Raw genomic sequence first — 17,479 nt, 5'->3', positions numbered from 1 at the left:
CTCCATCATAAGGTCAGAAATGGGGATGTTCGCTGATGATTGCACGGTGTTCAGTTCCATTCGCAACCCCTCAGATAATGAAGCAGTCCGTGCTGTATGCAGCAAGACCTGGACAACATCCAGGCTTGGGCTGGTAAGTGGCAAGTGACATTCGTGCCAGACCAGTGCCAGGCAATTACCGTCTCCAACAAGAGAGAGTACAACCACCTCCCCTTGATGTTGAACGGCATTACCATCGCCGAATCCCCCACCATCAACATCCTGGGGGTAACCATTGACCAGAAACTTAACTGGACCAGCCATATAAATACTGTGGCTACAAGAGTAGGTCAGAGGCTGGGTTTTCTGTGGCGAGTCACTCACCTCCTGACTCCGCAAAGCCTTTCCACCATCTCCAAGGCACAAGTCAGGAGTGTGATGGAATACTCTCCACTTGCCTGGATGAGTGCAGCTCCAACAACACTCAAGAAGCTTGACACCATCCAGGACAAAGCAGCCCACTTGATTGGTACCCTATCCACCACCCTAAACATTCACTCCCTTCACCACTGGCGCACTGTGGCTGCAGTGTGTACCATCCACAGGATGCACTGCAGCAACTCGCCAAGGCTTCTTCGACAGCACCTCCCAAACCCGTGACCTCTACCACCTAGAAGGACAAGGGCAGCAGGCACATGGGAACAACACCACCTGCACGTTCCTCTCCAAGTCACACATCATCCTGACTTGGAAATATATCGCCGTTCCTTCATCGTCGCTGGTCAAAATCCTGGAACTCCCTTCCAAACAGCACTGTGGGAGAACCTTCACCACACGGATTGCAGCGGTTCAAGAAGGTGGCTAACCACCACCTTCTCGAGGGCAATTAGGAATGGGCAATAAATGCTGGCCTCGCCAGCGACGCCCACATCCCATGAACGAATAAAAAAAAAAGGTTGAGTAATATGATCTGAGTTGGGACAGCAATGTTGGTGCTCTTCAACCCCTTCAGTGACCCCTGCTTGAAGTGCATGTATGAACCTCTGGCTAGGACTGAATCAGATTCAGTTGTGATGCCCTATTCAGTTGGGTAACCAATCAATACCCACTGTCCAAGTTCACAAGTTTCTTTTAAAAAGACCTGTGGTCAACATAGCAGAGAAGCCACCACCTGTAGAACTGTACTCTAGCTGCTATCAGATTTGGGGGGCAGTTAGAAGAAAAATAAAATCAGTATTTGTAAAGTTTTGAAGTACAATTGAACACCCTATTGATGATGAATTCACCAATATTCATTTCAGTTGCAGACTCAAATTGTAGCCCATTTACTGATGGAATATATTGTATTTAGCCTCACTGTAAAACATTGTGAATTCTTCTGCTGAGGTGGAATGTTTTTTTTTGCTGATTAATTTATCACCAACCCATCCATTGCCACAATACTCTCATGCACTGCAATTTCTATATATACTTATACTCCAATAATGGCCTCCGTAACTGTCCGCTCCCTCCAAAATACTCCCATGCGCCACTGATCTCTAATTCAATGCACTGCAGTCTATTTATCACCTTCTGTCTAAAGGAAATCAAAAATCCCTCTCCACACTGATGTACCACAGCTTCTAATATAGCCTGAACTTTTTATAGTTGCCTGTCCAACATAAACGCCATCACTATAACAGTTGCGAGTTTCACAAGCTGTAAATGTAAATATATTTTTAAACCGACAGCTCAGGAAGGAGGTGGAGAAGTGGTGGAGAGTATGGTCTGTCTTACCAGCTATTAATGCTGATATCATCCATCAGCACTATTAGCATTTGTATTCTTGTATGGTTGAGCTCTGGAGTGAACTATACCACTTCTGATGTGGAGATGCCGGTGATGGACTGGGGTTAACAATTGTAAACAATTTTACAACACCAAGTTATAGTCCAACGATTTTATTTTTAATCCCACAAGCTTTCGGGGGCTTTCCCCTTCCTCAGGCAGTGTGGAAAAGACAATTTTGAATCCTTTGCATTTTAAGATCACAGAACAAAGCCTGGTGATTACTACCCGTTGCCAAGGCAATCACAGTGAGCAGACAGAAAGGTGTCACCTAAAAAGGCCACCGAATATACAACCCCCCAAAAAAAAAGAGAGAGAGATAAGGAAGACAGTCAATGACCCGTTATATTAAAAACAGATAACATTTGTTCGCTGGTGGGGTTACGTGTAGTGTGACATGAACCCAAGATCCCGGTTGAGGCCGTCCTCATGGGTGCGGAACTTGGCTATCAATTTCTGCTCGACGATTTTGCGTTGTCGTGTGTCTCGAAGGCCGCCTTGGAGTACGCTTACCCGAAGGTCGGTGGCTGAATGTCCATGACTGCTGAAGTGTTCCCCGACAGGGAGAGAACCCTCCTGTTTGGCGATTGTTGCGCGGTGTCCGTTCATCCGTTGTCTATAAAATCGTTGGACTATAACTTGGTGTTGTAAAATTGTTTACAATTGTTAACCCCAGTCCATCACCGGCATCTCCACATCAGAAGTGGTATAGTTCACTCCAGAGCTCAACCATACAAGAATACAAATGCTAATAGGATGCCCCAGAGCATGGTACATTGGCGAGACCATGCAGACGCTGCGACAACGGATGAACGGACACCGCGCAACAATCGCCAAACAGGAGGGTTCTCTCCCTGTCGGGGAACACTTCAGCAGTCAAGGACATTCAGCCACCGACCTTCGGGTAAGCGTACTCCAAGGCGGCCTTCGAGACACACGACAACGCAAAATCGTCGAGCAGAAATTGATAGCCAAGTTCCGCACCCATGAGGACGGCCTCAACCGGGATCTTGGGTTCATGTCACACTACACGTAACCCCACCAGCGAACAAATGTTATCTGTTTTTAATATAACTGGTCATTAACTGTCTTCCTTATCTCTCTTTTTTTTTGGGGGGTTGTATATTCGGTGGCCTTTTTAGGTGACACCTTTCTGTCTGCTCACTGTGATTGCCTTGGCAACGGGCAGTAATCACCAGGCTTTGTTCTGTGATCTTAAAATGCAAAGGATTCGAAATTGTCTTTTCCACACTGCCTGAGGAAGGGGAAAGCCCCCGAAAGCTTGTGGGATTAAAAATAAAATCATTGGACTATAACTTGGTGTTGTAAAATTGTTTACAATTATACCACTTCTGTGTAAGATTATTGAATATGTGGTTGCCGGAGCTCATATTTCTGATGTTAATCCCCAGCTATGGAATTTTTAAGATGGTGGGCCCTCTTCTGGAGTGAGGTGAAAGCCACTTCATAGAAAGGCATAAGAGATGTTAACGTGCCATTGAATTCTATTTTATATTTGAATAAACATTATGAAATTTATTGTACTTGTGCCGGGACTAGCTTACATTTGTGAATTATTCAGTTCCCCTTGACATGTCCTGTATTCCTTATTTAGTGACTTGTAGTTGAGTATTTTCATTGTGTCATTGAATGCGAGCTGTAAATGCCACCAGTGTTGTTTGTTGTGTGCGATGAAATGGAATCGTTACAAGTCTTCACAGCTTTATGCCTGTGGTTGTTTGTGTGTTTCCAAAATGTGACTCTCCACACCACCAACCTACTCCTCAAACCACGCCCCCCCCCCAACCTCAGTCAGTGGGTATGTGTGACCATGCAGAGCTTTTGCCCCTTCTCCACCTCAGTGGGTATGACTATAGATTTTGCTGCTCTGAGTGTGGCTGTATGCTCCTTCACAAAAACATTATCACTGTGAATCTATCTGTTTACACGCCGCCATGACTGCTGTTTCTGATCTTTATGAAATGAAGCTAGAAATAATATGTTGGGGAAATGTAAAATACATTTTCCACATGCTGGATTTTGAATGATGGGTTTGACCAGCAGAATGGATGATTTGATGTTAAAAGCTAGAATAAGTCAGAACAGAGTATTTTAGTTAATGTTAAAATAATAGAAAGTGAGACTAGAAAAAGAGGGAAGAAAGAAAGGTTCGACAAGCAGAATTAAAGTGATTGAAATTTCTGTTAATTTTAAATGTTTAATAACTTAGGATTAATATTAGCATAATAGAGTTCTCCTGATGCCTGAGTAATTTATTGCTGTCATATTAGGGTATATTTAGTGAGAGTTGAAAAGTTTTTGTTTTTTTAAAAACAGCTCTGACTCTTGACGTCTACATGCTCCACAATGTGGAGTTGCTGTACGGTGACTGTTGGTGAGTTCAGTATGGATATGATTTGGCTGCTGCATGTGTCATGGACTGTACAAAATAGCAAACAAAAGTTTTTTGTTTGGCAACTGTGAGTTGAAATCTTGAATGATGAAAATTTAAATTGAAAACGTCAAATGTAACTTGCAGCAGACATAGGACACTTCTAATCTTCATCCGAAAAGTCAGTGAGTTAGCCTTTTTCATCTTGTATTTGAGGTATGTGTGATAAGATCAGGTAAAGATTACTTGTTTTTACATTTCTGTCTCCTGTGATGTGTGAATCATTGAAGGAAGTTGGTGTGGCTGGTATTGACTTTCCCAGGGTTTTATTTTTTCATCATTCTGGTATATAATTTATGTTGTAGATGATCGGGATGAATGTGCTCTTGAATTCAGAATATATCATTGGGCTTTCTTAAGCTGTAACTTCCAGAAAGCCTTTAATAAAAGTCCACGTGAAAGGCTGCTACACAAGTTTAAAGTAATGAATATCCAAGGTAAAACTTGAAAGTGGTTAAGGAATCGATGAAAGAGCGGAAGCAATGGGTAATAGGAAATCAGTGTAATAATTGGAGAAAGTAGGTCAGATTGCAAATGATACAAACTTCATAGTATCATGTGGCACAGAAGGAGGCCATTCAGCCCATCGTTCCTGTGCCAGCTCTTTGAATGAATGAATAAGCTATCCAATTAGGCCCATAGCCCTGTAAATGTTTTCCCTTCAAGTATTTATCCAATTTCCTTTTGAAAGTTATTATTAAATCTGCTTCCACCACCCTTTCAGGCAATGCATTCCAGATAATAACTGGACAGTAGACTCTGGCTAAGGAGCTAAGAAACTACAGTAGTACCTGGGCAATATGTGTAAGCGTGTAACTATGAGGTTAAGGTCTTAAGTATTGGAAGAAAAAATAGGGGAAGGTACTTAATGAATAGTGTCAAACTAGTTAGGGAAGAGACTGATATAGATCTGGGAATGATGGTAGGCTTAACGGTCATCATATTTAGCCATTGGAGAGCAGTGATTAACAAAGAAAACAGAATGCTGAATCAGAGTACAAGTCTGAGGCCATCAAGCTCAGCTGTATGGTGTCAAATTTTGTCTGAACACTCCTATGAAACATCTTGGGACGTTTTGCTATTTTAAAGGTGCTGTGTAAATGCAGGTGGTTGTTGTTGATCTTATCAGGTGGCACTTTGTGTGCTATGTTCAGTTCTGGTCACCAAGTAACAAGGGAAATATCCAATCTCTGGAAGTGATGCAAAGAAGGGTCATAAGTTTCATCCCTAATGTCAGAGGACTGAGTTATCAGGAAAGATTGGAAAAGCTTGGACTCTTTTTGGCTTTGAAAGGACACAAACGATAGGGAACATTACAAAATTCTATAAGGGACCAAGTGGAAAATAAGATATCAATCCTGAGCACTATTTCAAGTTAAGCCACAACTGTCAGATTTATGTACAAACTAGTACAAGGCAAGTTCAACACTGATGTCAGGATTATTACCTGCAGTAATCTTCAGGATAGGGTAGGTAGTAGGTACAAAACTCTGGAATCATTTGAGAAACAATTAGGGGCTGTGATGGGGCCAGGGTTATGGGTTTCAATTAAAGGATAGCTGAATAGCTGCCTCATCTGTACTTATCCTTTGTGAGTACAACTTGTATTTATATAGTGTTTCAAATGTAGGGAAAAGGCCCACAGAAGCGTAATCAGACAAAAATTGACAGCCAAAGAAAAAGATGCTAGGAGAGGTAATTAAAAGCTTGGTGAAAGAGGTAGGTTTTAAGTAGGGTCTTACAGGAGGACCGAGATTTGGAGAGGTTTAGAGAGAGTGTTCAGAGCTTAGAGCCTAGACGGCTGAAGCCACAGCTGCCAGTTGTGGGGCAAAGGAAGTGGAGGATGCACAAGAGGCCACAGTTGGAGGAATGTAGAGTTCTCAGAGGATTGTAGGGTTGGAGGAGGTTACAGCGATAGGCAGGGGTGAGGTCATGGAGGGACTTGAACACGAGGACCAGAATTTTAAATTGGAGGCGTTGGGGGGGACCGGGAGCCAAAGTAGGTCAACGAGCACAGGGGTATGATGGGTGAGCAGGACTTGGTGCAGGTTAGCATACTGACAACAGAGTTTTGGATGAGCTGAAATTTATGGAGGGGGGAGGATGGGAGGTTGCCTGGGGGAGCTTTGGAATAGTTGAGTCTGAAGGTGACAAAGGGATTGAATCAGAGGCAAGGTATAGAGCTTATGGCAGGGCTGAAGGCGATGTCTTCAATTTTACCAATGTTTAACTGGAAGAAATTGCAGCTTATCCAGGACTGGGTGTTGGAGCAGCAGGCTGACAACACAGAGGCAGTTGAGGGATCAGGAGAGGTTGACCTGGGTGTCATCGGCGTACACATGGAAGCTGACCCTCATGTCTTTGGATGATGTTGCCAAGCGGGAGCATGTAGATGAGGAAGAGGAGGAGGCCGTGGCAGGATCCTTGGGGGATTTCAGAGGTCATTGATAGTCCTGCAGCATTCTATCCCATTTATGTTTTGCATAAGATTGTAAATTTTAGCTCATAGGCACGGATCTGCTAATGGTGCTGCCTTTTATTGTGAACATGAATAGAGAGAGTTGGGAGAGAGCTTGACTTGTAACAGTGCTAATCTTGTATTTCAGGATGAAGGGAATGTAAAAGAGATCAACATCACACATCATGTGAAAGAGGGGTCAGAGAAAGCAGATCCATCCCACTTTGAGCTGCTGAAAGTACTGGGTCAGGGATCCTTTGGAAAGGTCAGTATGTCTTGTGACCTCATTACTCTGAAACAATAATTCTCTTAACATTTTGTTATGGTCTATATAGATTTTACAACAGTTTGCATAACGCAAAGAGGAAATTTCAATATTTTTATTACAGCCAATGTAGATCACAAATGCAATTAAAATTGGCCCCTAGACTTTAGGAATTTGTGAATTCTTAAAATTTGGTTGTTCTCAGATTATATGCGCTCACCTAATATCTACATTAATAGTTTGCAGTGGCAGCAACTGAAACTAGATAGAAGTTTTTATTTCCTTCTTCAAAGTAGCTTTCCACCAACGAGATCATTATTGTAGAGCTAAAAGTCTGCTATTTTGTTGCCTTTGGACTGGAGTTACCACTTTTTAAAGAAGATTGCAATGTCTTTGCTTGGGATTGAGCAGTCAGAAAATTAGCCCTCAAAAACCTTCTATTTAGACATAGGCTCACTTTAGAAGAGCTTAATAAGATGTTAGTCTTACATGAAACACACTTCAACCACGTGGACACTTTCTTTCCATGAATCCCAAAAGCCCATGATGGTCTCGTGTAGATCACTGGAGCAAACAGCTTACCAGATTAGTAGTTTGTTCAAAATGCTTCCCAAGTCAAAAGCTGAGTCTTGGGTGTCCCTTAGGTGTCTGACTGGTGCCCTGTAGTTAGATTAGTCTCCTGTGCCTAGTGGCACATGAGGCAACCCATTTTTTCCACTGTTGTCTATCCAGAGCAAGATATTTGACATGGTCAGAGTACATATTGCCGTACATCGTCATGGTTCGTCACAGTTGATGTTTATATTTGCAAGTCTGGAACAAACTCATCTTGTCTCTGGGTTGTTTCCGCAATGAGAATCATTTTTGCGTGGACATCATTTTCCTGACTCTCAACCCTCTACCAGGAGGACAGGAAGCCTTTAGCCTGGCTCCTATCTTTCCACCAGTCCAGCTTGGGTAGCCCTACCACGAGTTATACTACTGCCAGCATAGCTCTCAAGGTCATAGGAGCACAAAAGCCTTCCCATCACTTCAAGTTGCAGTCTCTAGGGAAGAAGTCCTAGAGTGGACCAACAAGGATCTGTGGTTTACAATCTCTATTTTGCTTTTGCAGGTGTTTCTGGTCAGAAAGATCAAATCGCCTGATTCAGGTCAGCTGTATGCCATGAAGGTCCTGAAGAAAGCAACACTGAAAGGTAGGACCCTGCTGAGCACACTACAGAAACAGTACTTGTAGAAGGTGCAATGATTAGCAGAAGGGCTTACGACAGAGTGAGGGAGGGGAAAAAGCAGTATTAATGGGCAATGCATTGTGTACTGAATGCTGAAAAGGTAAATGCTTACAATATTACCTGTGTGTCAACCATAGTTTTGCCTTGTTTCAGTGCGGGATCGTGTCCGGACTAAATTGGAACGGGACATCTTGGTGGATGTAAATCATCCATTTATAGTGAAGCTGCATTATGGTGAGATTTTTTGCTTTATTTCTTTGCAGGGAAGAGGGTAGGAAGAGAGCAGTTATGTGGTTTAGACTGGAAAAAAAATAATTGGATTCTCGGTTCTGGTCAGCCCACTGCAGTCATTGAACTTTGTATCTGATGGAAAGCAATTATATCAAACAGTATTAGTCTTTGTCACCAAAGCTTCCATTTGGTAAGCGAAAGGAATGTATTGGGTACAATGATGGTTTTCATATGTTTGGTGTAAGGCTTCATACAATGGCAGGCAAACTCCAGTTTGTCCCAATTTTAAAAAAAAATCTTTGCCTGCTTGTTTCTCAGGATTCAGTCTGTTTATTGAATGTATAGAATCAATAATCTGGCAACTATTATAAATACTTCACAGGGACATTTTAATCTGACTTAATGGATATAATAGTCATATTCTAAACTATATTTTTCCCCTCCAGAGCGAGATGATACTATGGGTTAGAGCACTGCAAAACTATTCAAACTTTGTCACAAAACCTCATCTCACTCAAGACCATCTGGGTGCCCATTGCAGGATATAGAAATATCAAGCTGTTATCAGTGCTATACCTGACCCGGGAGTACTTGATGCCAGCACTGAGTGCCCCAAACGAGAAAGTGAAGGGTGTATGTGACATCTTCATTAGGACTAGTATTTCCTTATTTTACTTTTGATGTCTGCATCCTGTTTTTGAAGAAAGGCAGAGCCACTTGAAAGAGTTGTCATTTGTAGTTCCAGAGTAAGATGCCAGCCCTGTTGTGATTTGTTACTGCCTAATTAGTTTTAGGAGATGATGCGCGTATCTTACAAAGCTGTTCTTTTTTTTGGCAGCTTTTCAGACTGAAGGAAAGCTTTACCTCATCTTAGACTTCCTCAGAGGAGGCGATCTTTTCACCCGTCTCTCTAAAGAGGTATGATTCTGTCTGTCCCTGTGTCTCTCTGGTATGATAAACTCTTCAGTTAACAGCAGTGCAAAGAAGCTCGCATTAAGATGATTTGAAGTGCACAGGAGAAATGGACAGTACAGTTTGCTGTGTTTCGGTGAGACCTCACACAATCACCTGTTCAGAATCTATGGGGAAAGGGTGGGAAAGTGGAGTTGAGGTAAAAATCAGATCAGCCATGATCTCACTAAAAGGCAGAGCAGGCTCGAGGGGCTGAATGGCCTACTCCTGCTCCTATCTCTTATGATCTTATGATCTTGTTTGCAAGCTAGTCAGCAGCCATTTGCATTGAGACACCAAAGAGATGCAGCCCATTGTGGTGGCTTCTTCTTGGGTTGGAAACAGAGCACCAAGATAGTGAGGGGATTACTAAGTAATGAACCAACAGGAACTGAAAACTAGTATCTGCGAAATGAGGTCTCAGTTTATTGAGGGGGGAAAGAAACAAAATACTGCAGATGCTGGAAAAGGATCTTAGACCTGAAACATCAACTGACTAACTTCTACATAAGAACATAAGAACATAAGAAATTGGAGCAGGAGTAGGCCAATCGGCCCCTCGAGCCTGCTCCGCCATTCAATAAGATCATGGCTGATCTGATCCCAACCACAAATCTAAAGAACACAAGAAGTCGGAGCAGGACCCGGCCACATAGCCCCTGGGCCCTCTCCGCCACCCACAGGGCATTGACCGATCCGAACTCAGCTTCATGTCCAATTTCCTGCCCGCTCCCCATAACCCCTAATTCCCTTTACTTCTAGGAAACTGTCTATTTCTGTTTTAAATTTATCTAATGATGTAGCTTCCACAGCTTCCTGGGGCAGCAAATTCCACAGACCTACCACCCTCTGAGTGAAGAAGTTTCTCCTCATCTCAGTTTTGAAAGAGCAGCCCCTTATTCTAAGATTATGCCCCCTAGTTCTAGTTTCACCCATCTTTGGGAACATCCTTACTGCATCCACCCGATCAAGACCCTTCACAATCTTATATGTTTCAATAAGATCGCCTCTCATTCTTCTGAACTCCAATGAGTAGAGTCCCAATCTACTCAACCTCTCCTCATATGTCCGCCCCCTCATCCCCGGGATTAACCGAGTGAACCTTCTTTGTACTGCCTCGAGAGCAAGTATGTCTTTTCTTAAGTATGGAGACCAAAACTGTATGCAGTATTCCAGGTGCGGTCTCACCAATACCTTATATAACTGCAGCAATACCTCCTTGTTTTTATATTCTATCCCCCTAGTAATAAAAGCCAACATTCCGTTGGCTTTCTTGATCACCTGCTGCACCTGCATACCAACTTTTTGATTTTCTTGCACTAGGACCCCCAGATCCCTTTGTACTGCAGTACTTTCCAGTCTCTCGCCATTAAGAAAATAACTTGCTCTCTGATTCTTCCTGCCAAAGTGCATAACCTCACATTTTCCAATATTATATTGCATCTGCCAAATCTCCGCCCACTCACCCAGCCTGTCTATATCCCCTTGCAGGTTTTTTATGTCCTCCTCACTCTCCACTTTCCCTCCCATCTTTGTATCATCTGCAAATTTTGATATGTTGCACTCGGTCCCCTCCTCCAAATCGTTAATATAGATTGTAAAGAGTTGGGGACCCAGCACCGACCCCTGTGGAACACCACTGGTTACTGGTTGCCAGTCCGAAAATGAACCATTTATCCCAACTCTCTGCTTCCTGTTTGATAACCAATCCTCCACCCATGCCAGAATATTACCCCCAATCCCGTGATTTTTTATCTTAAGTAATAATCTTTTATGTGGCACCTTGTCGAATGCCTTCTGGAAGTCTAAATACACTACGTCCACTGGTTCCCCTTTATCCACCCTATACGTTATATCCTCGAAGAACTCAAGCAAATTTGTCAGACATGACTTCCCCTTCATAAAGCCATGCTGACTTTGTCCTATTAAATTATGCTTATCTAAATGTTCCGTTACTGTCTCCTTAATAATAGACTCCAAAATTTTACCCACCACAGATGTTAAGCTAACTGGCCTATAATTTCCAGCCTTCTGCCTACTACCCTTTTTAAATAACGGTGTTACATTAGCAGTTTTCCAATCTGCCGGGACCTCTCCTGAGTCCAGGGAATTTTGGAAAACTATCACCAAAGCATCCACAATCCCTACTGCCACTTCCCTCAAGACCCTAGGATGGAAGCCATCAGGTCCAGGGGATTTATCCGCCTTGAGTCCCATTATTTTACTGAGTACCATCTCTTGAGTGATTTTAATCGTATTTAGCTCCTCCCCCCCGAGAGTCCCCTGTTTGTCCAGTGTTGGGATATTCTTAGTGTCCTCTACTGTAAAGACTGAAACAAAATATTTGTTCAGCATTTTTGCCATCTCCATGTTTCCCACCATTAATTTCCCGGTCTCATCCTCTAAGGGACCTATGTTTGCCTTAGCCACCCTTTTTCTTTTTATATAACTATAGAAACTCTTGCTATCTGTTTTTATATTTTTTGCTAATTTCTTTTCATAATCTAACTTCCCTTTCTTAATCAATCCTTTAGTTACTTTTTGCTGTCTTTTGAAGAATTCCCAATCTTCTATCTTCCCACTAAGTTTGGCTACCTTATATGTCCTTGTTTTTAGTCGGATACTATCCTTGATTTCTTTACTTAGCCACGGGTGGCTGTCATTTCTTTTACACCCTTTTTTCCTCAGTGGAATATATTTATTTTGAAAGTTGTAAAATAACTCCCTAAATGAACACCACTGCTCATGTACCGTCTTACCCTTTAATCTATTTTCCCAGTCCACTTTAATCAATTCCGCTCTCATACCATCATAGTCTCCTTTATTCAAGCTCAGTACGCTTGTTTGAGAATCAACCTTCTCACCCTCTAATTGGATATGGAATTCAACCATGTTGTGGTCGCTCGTTCCAAGGGGATCCTTAACTAGGACATTATTAATTAATCCTGACTCATTACACAGGACCAGGTCCAAGGTTGCCTGCCCCCTTGTAGGATCAGTTACATACTGCTCAAGAAATCCATCCCTGATGCACTCAATGAACTCGTCCTCAAGGCTGCTCTGCCCAATTTGATTTGTCCAGTTAATATGATAATTAAAATCCCCCATAATTATGGCTGTTCCCTTATTACATGCCCCGACTATCTCCTGATTAATACTTCTTCCAGCAGAGTTGCAACTATTAGGAGGCCTATATACTACGCCCACTAATGTTTTTTTTCCCTTATTATTCCTTATCTCCACCCAAACTGTTTCATTATCTTGATGCTTTGTCCCAATATCATTTCTCTGTATTACAGTGATTCCTTCCTTTATTAACATAGCCACCCCACCTCCCCTTCCTTCCTGCCTGTCCTTCCTGATTGTTAAATACCCTGGCATATTTAATTCCCAGTCGTTGTCACCCTGCAGCCATGTTTCTGTAATGGCCACAAGATCATACCCATACGTAGTTATTTGTGCCGTTAACTCGTCCATTTTATTACGAATGCTACGTGCATTCAGATAAAGAACTTTCAAATCTGTTTTGTGACGCTTAGTTCCTGCTTTTTCCTTTTTTAACACTTTACCTATTACTCCATACCTTCTGTCCCTTCCTGTTACGCTTTCCTCTCTCTCCCTGCTCAGGTTCCCAACCCCCTGCCACTTTAGTTTAAACCCTCCCCAACAGCACTAGCAAACACTCCTCCTAGGACAGCGGTCCCGGCCCTGCCCAGGTGCAGACCGTCCGGTTTGTACTGGTCCCACCTCCCCCAGAACCGTTTCCAGTGTCCCAGGAATTTGAATCCCTCCCCCTTGCACCATTCCTCTAGCCACGTATTCATTTGAAATATCCTCCTATTTCTACTCTGACTAGCACGTGGCACTGGCAGCAATCCTGAGATTACTACCTTTGAGGTCCTATTTTTTAATTTACCTCCTAACTCCCTATATTCTGCTTTTAGGACCTCATCCCCTTTTTTACCTATATCGTTGGTGCCTATGTGCACCACGACAGCTGGCTGTTCGCCCTCCCCCTCCAAAATGTTCTGTAGCCGCTCCGAGACATCCTTGATCCTTGCACCAGGGAGGCAACACACCATCCTGGAGTCTCGGTTGCGGCCGCAGAAACGCCTGTCTATTCCCCTTACAATTGAGTCCCCTATCACTATAGCTCTGCCACTCTTTTTCCTCCCAGCCTGTGCAGCAGAGCTACCCGTGGTGCCAGGAAGTTGGCTGCTGCTGCCTTCCCCTGATAAGTCATCCCCCCCAACAGCATCCAAAGTGGCATATCTGTTTGAGAGGGGGATGGACACAGGGGACCCCTGCACTACCTGCCTGCATCTCTTACTCTTCCTGGTGGTCACCCATTCACTTCCTGCCTGTATACCCTTTACCTGCGGTGTGACCAACTCGCTAAACGTGCTATCCACGAGTTTCTCTGCATCGCGGATGCTCCACAGTGAGTCCACCCGCAGCTCCAGCTCCGAGATACGATCGGTCAGTAGCTGCAGGTGGACACACTTCCCGCACACATGGTCGGCAGGGACACTGGTAGTGTCCATGACTTCCCACATCTTGCAGGAGGAGCATATCACGGGTGCGAGGTCTGCTGCCATGACTTGCCTTAGCTGAGTTACCCCTTTTAAATTACGTTGAAATTAGAAAATGTTAACTATACTAGGGACCTAGGTTCACTAAAAAAAAACACTACCTGCTATAAAACCTGCAGATCTTCCCTTTCTTATTACTTTACTTACAGTAAAATGGTAGAAATACTCACCTGAACCTACTCACCAATCAGCTGCCTCCCCTGTGCCGCGTCACTTTCTGACTGGTGACATCACCCCGAACTGCCGCTGGTCTCATTTCTCTTCAGATGCTGCCTGACCTGCTGAATATTTCCACCCTTTTCTGTTCGTATTAATTTATTGAACTTGTTTCCAATTGAAATGTTCAGTATTTAAAGCAGTGTCAAGTTTTTTTTTTACATTTTTGCCAATCAACCTGTGTGCTTTTTTAAATGGACTCTTCAAATAGGGTTGAACTCTGGTACTTGGGTTCATTTCCAGCCAACTGATGGGATGAAAGTCCACTTTTTTCACAGGCCATGAAGGTCTTGCAGTTTGAACCCAGTTCCTTTTAGGCATGGACCCATAACACCAAAGGGTCATGGAGATGTGAGACTTGTGGCACAGTTTTCATCTCTTTGCTGAGTTTTGAAATTTCACCTATGCCACTGCAGAGATGCACTGCGCAGAGGCCAGGCACCATATCAAAGGGAGAGGGAATTAATCTGGGCTGCATTCATTCTGCGCTTCAGAGTGGCATTGGTGTTGACCTGCCTGCCTTGACCTCAGATGGTGCATGGGTGCGTAGACAGAGGAGAAGAAGAAAAATAATTGGAAAGAGCAAGTATTAACGTCCTAAAAATAGAATTGTGATGTCAGCATCCATCACAGAGTTGGCAAAGTGTGGAGACACAGCATATTATATACATTAAACAAACGTATGCAGTTTGCAGTTTATTTAGTCATTCTGTAATTGAGTATTCGATTATCAAAAGTAAATGGTTGCAGGCCTGTTATGTGTTTGTCAATATATTTTTGTGTACCTTGTCTCCATGTGCCCTTCAGGCTGTATGCCTATTGTGTGTTTTTTATGTATGCTAGTGGGTCTCTGAGGCATTTCCTGCAGTGTCATGAGCCAGGTAAGAAGCATTTTAAGTGGATGTATAATCTGGGTATCATCAGATGAACCGATTTATGTTGCAGTAATCCTACTAATTATTGGGTGTTTTTTTTTTAAGTGACTGGATCTGCCAGTCTGACTGCTGAGTGAACCTGTGCCGGTGTTCAGAACTGCCACTTTGCTGTGGAGCAGATCACTGTGCTGCCAACTTAGAAGAAGGGAGCGCACCACTGACCACCAAAACTAATAGGGTGGGCTTGAGATGTTGATGTAGCGACTGAGAGACAAGTCCAAAAGGGAATGAATGAGAGGCAGTTTGGGCCTGAGGCACAGAGAGAGCAGATGAGAGACAGATAGGCTCCTCCAAGATCTTTGCCCTTCTCCAATTTTGGCCTTTTGCCCATCCCCAATTTTCATCGCTCCACCATTGGCGACCGTGCCTTCAGCTGCCTAAGTCCTAAGCTCTGGAATTCCCTCCCTAAAACACTCTGTGTCTCCACCTTTATGATGTTCCTTAAAACCTACCTCTTTGACCAAGCTTTTAGACACCTGTCCTAATATCTCCTTATATTGTGACCAATTTTGTGTGATAACATTCCTGTGAAGCGCCTTGAGACATTTTACTACATTAAAGGCACTATATAAATGCAAGTTGTTGATGAGGCACAGGCAGGAGGCAGGATGTTCAGAAGCAATGAGCCTGAAATGTTAAGTAAATCGTTCTATAGAATTCACCAATTTTTTTTTGTATGTTCTCTGGGTTGGCTGCAGAGATGGAAACTGTTGGGAGATTGTCACACCAGGTTCTTGGTTTTGGAATCTGATTGGCCCATGTTAACCACATATTATCAGTCATGTAACCAGTGCAAATGAATCAACGAGGCATTCCATAGGCACATAACTTTTAAGACTGTAGACATATCTTCACACACCTTATTTCCATCAGTCCTTCAATTAGTAGGACAAAACAGACTCCTTCATGACCGTGACTGTGCAGCTTTGTGATCAGCCAGCAGAAGGTTTGTTTGTAGTGGAGGGACATGAAGTTCTCCTGTCAAAAGTAGAACACTACACAATCTTACTGTGCTCCATCTAATGGCTGAATGGAGAACTGAGGTGACCAACCAATGAATTAGGGAGCCCCATGGCATTTAGAATGCTCTTATAGAAAGGTTACAGCACTGAAAGAGGCCATTCGGCCCATCGAGTCCGTGTTGGCCCTATGCAAGAGCAATCCAGCTAGCCCCACTCCCCCGCCCTATCCCTGTAGCCCTGCAAATTTTTTCCTTTCAAGTACTTATCTAGCTCAATTGCTAAATTTAAATGAGATAGATAGCTTTTTGGCAACCAAAGGTATTAAGGGATATCGGCCAAAGGCAGGTATATGGAGCTAGATCACAGATCAGCCATGATCTTATCAAATGGCGGAGCAGGCACGAGGGGCTGAATGGCCTACTCCTGTTCCTATGTTCCTATCTATTTCCCTTTTGAAAGCCACGATTGAATCTGCCTCCACCACCCCCTCGGGCAGCGCATTCCAGATCCTAACCACTCGCTGTGTAAAAAAGTTTTTCCTCAAATCACCTTTGGTTCTTTCGCCAATCACCTTAAATACACACAGGAGCTGAGAATTAAATATAGGCAAATGATGAGGTCCCCCCCACGCACATCTGGGAATCAAGTCCCCAGAGACCGCCAAAACCCGGGCAAAGCAACCAAGAAACATACCCCACAGGCCTGCCTCTATGAATCAACAGTTGAGATAGACACCCCATACATTTTACAGTCAGCACCTATGAGATTCTCTCTCTCTCGCTGTGCAATGTCATAATTCTGTACTTGGGAGCATCCACCCACTGCATCGCACTGATTCACCTATTGCTTAAGATGGTGGATAGAATTCACTAGATCGCCAGGTAATTTCACCAACACAACATCTGCAAAAAGTGTTCAGGTGATAGTGAGTTGCAGTTCAAACTGGAATGTTTCCAGTTGTAATAAGCTTAAATTACTTTATCTTGCAGTCCAAATTCAGGACCTGGTGGGCAAGAGTCCATAACACTAAACTACCCACCAGTTTAACTGGCACTAAATTCACAGTCATTCTCGGGAGACCATAGGAAGCTGGTGTGAAAAATTGAAATTTAATGTTAGTGCAATGGGGGCAATATTCTGAGGTTGGAGCTGAGGCACATTGTTGGGACACAGTACTTACTCTGCATCTAACTGTGCTGTGTCTGATCTGTTGGTGCTTAATGCTGATACAAGAGGCAAAAAGTAGAAAAAGCTCTATTCCTCAGCGCACAGCTCTTTCGCCTTGAGCGCAGTATTTAAAAAGAAGCCAAAGTCACAGTAAAAGAGGAAATACTGTTTAGGCTAAAAATTGGTAAAGGGGAGGTACTAGAAAGGCTGGC

The 17,479-nt window shown here is 43.3% G+C and overlaps 1 protein-coding gene across 4 annotated transcripts in view; it reads left to right on the top strand.

Moving 5' to 3' along the window:
• LOC137342747 (ribosomal protein S6 kinase 2 alpha-like) overlaps nucleotides 1–17,479 on the top strand; it is a 196,002-nt gene that overhangs the window by 138,356 nt on the left and 40,167 nt on the right. For all 4 annotated transcript variants that reach the window (XM_068006918.1, XM_068006916.1, XM_068006917.1 and 1 more), the window contains 4 exons: nucleotides 6,865–6,981; nucleotides 8,096–8,177; nucleotides 8,367–8,447; nucleotides 9,283–9,362. In XM_068006918.1, coding sequence (XP_067863019.1) covers nucleotides 6,865–6,981; nucleotides 8,096–8,177; nucleotides 8,367–8,447; nucleotides 9,283–9,362 — 360 coding nt within the window. The remainder of the gene's footprint in view (nucleotides 1–6,864; nucleotides 6,982–8,095; nucleotides 8,178–8,366; nucleotides 8,448–9,282; nucleotides 9,363–17,479) is intronic.

Source organism: Heptranchias perlo, chromosome 26, assembly GCF_035084215.1.
Source record: "Heptranchias perlo isolate sHepPer1 chromosome 26, sHepPer1.hap1, whole genome shotgun sequence".
Taxonomy (NCBI): domain Eukaryota; kingdom Metazoa; phylum Chordata; class Chondrichthyes; order Hexanchiformes; family Hexanchidae; genus Heptranchias; species Heptranchias perlo.
The sequence above is the reverse complement of the archived record's forward strand: the minus strand, read 5'-3'. Positions and strand labels throughout refer to the sequence as shown.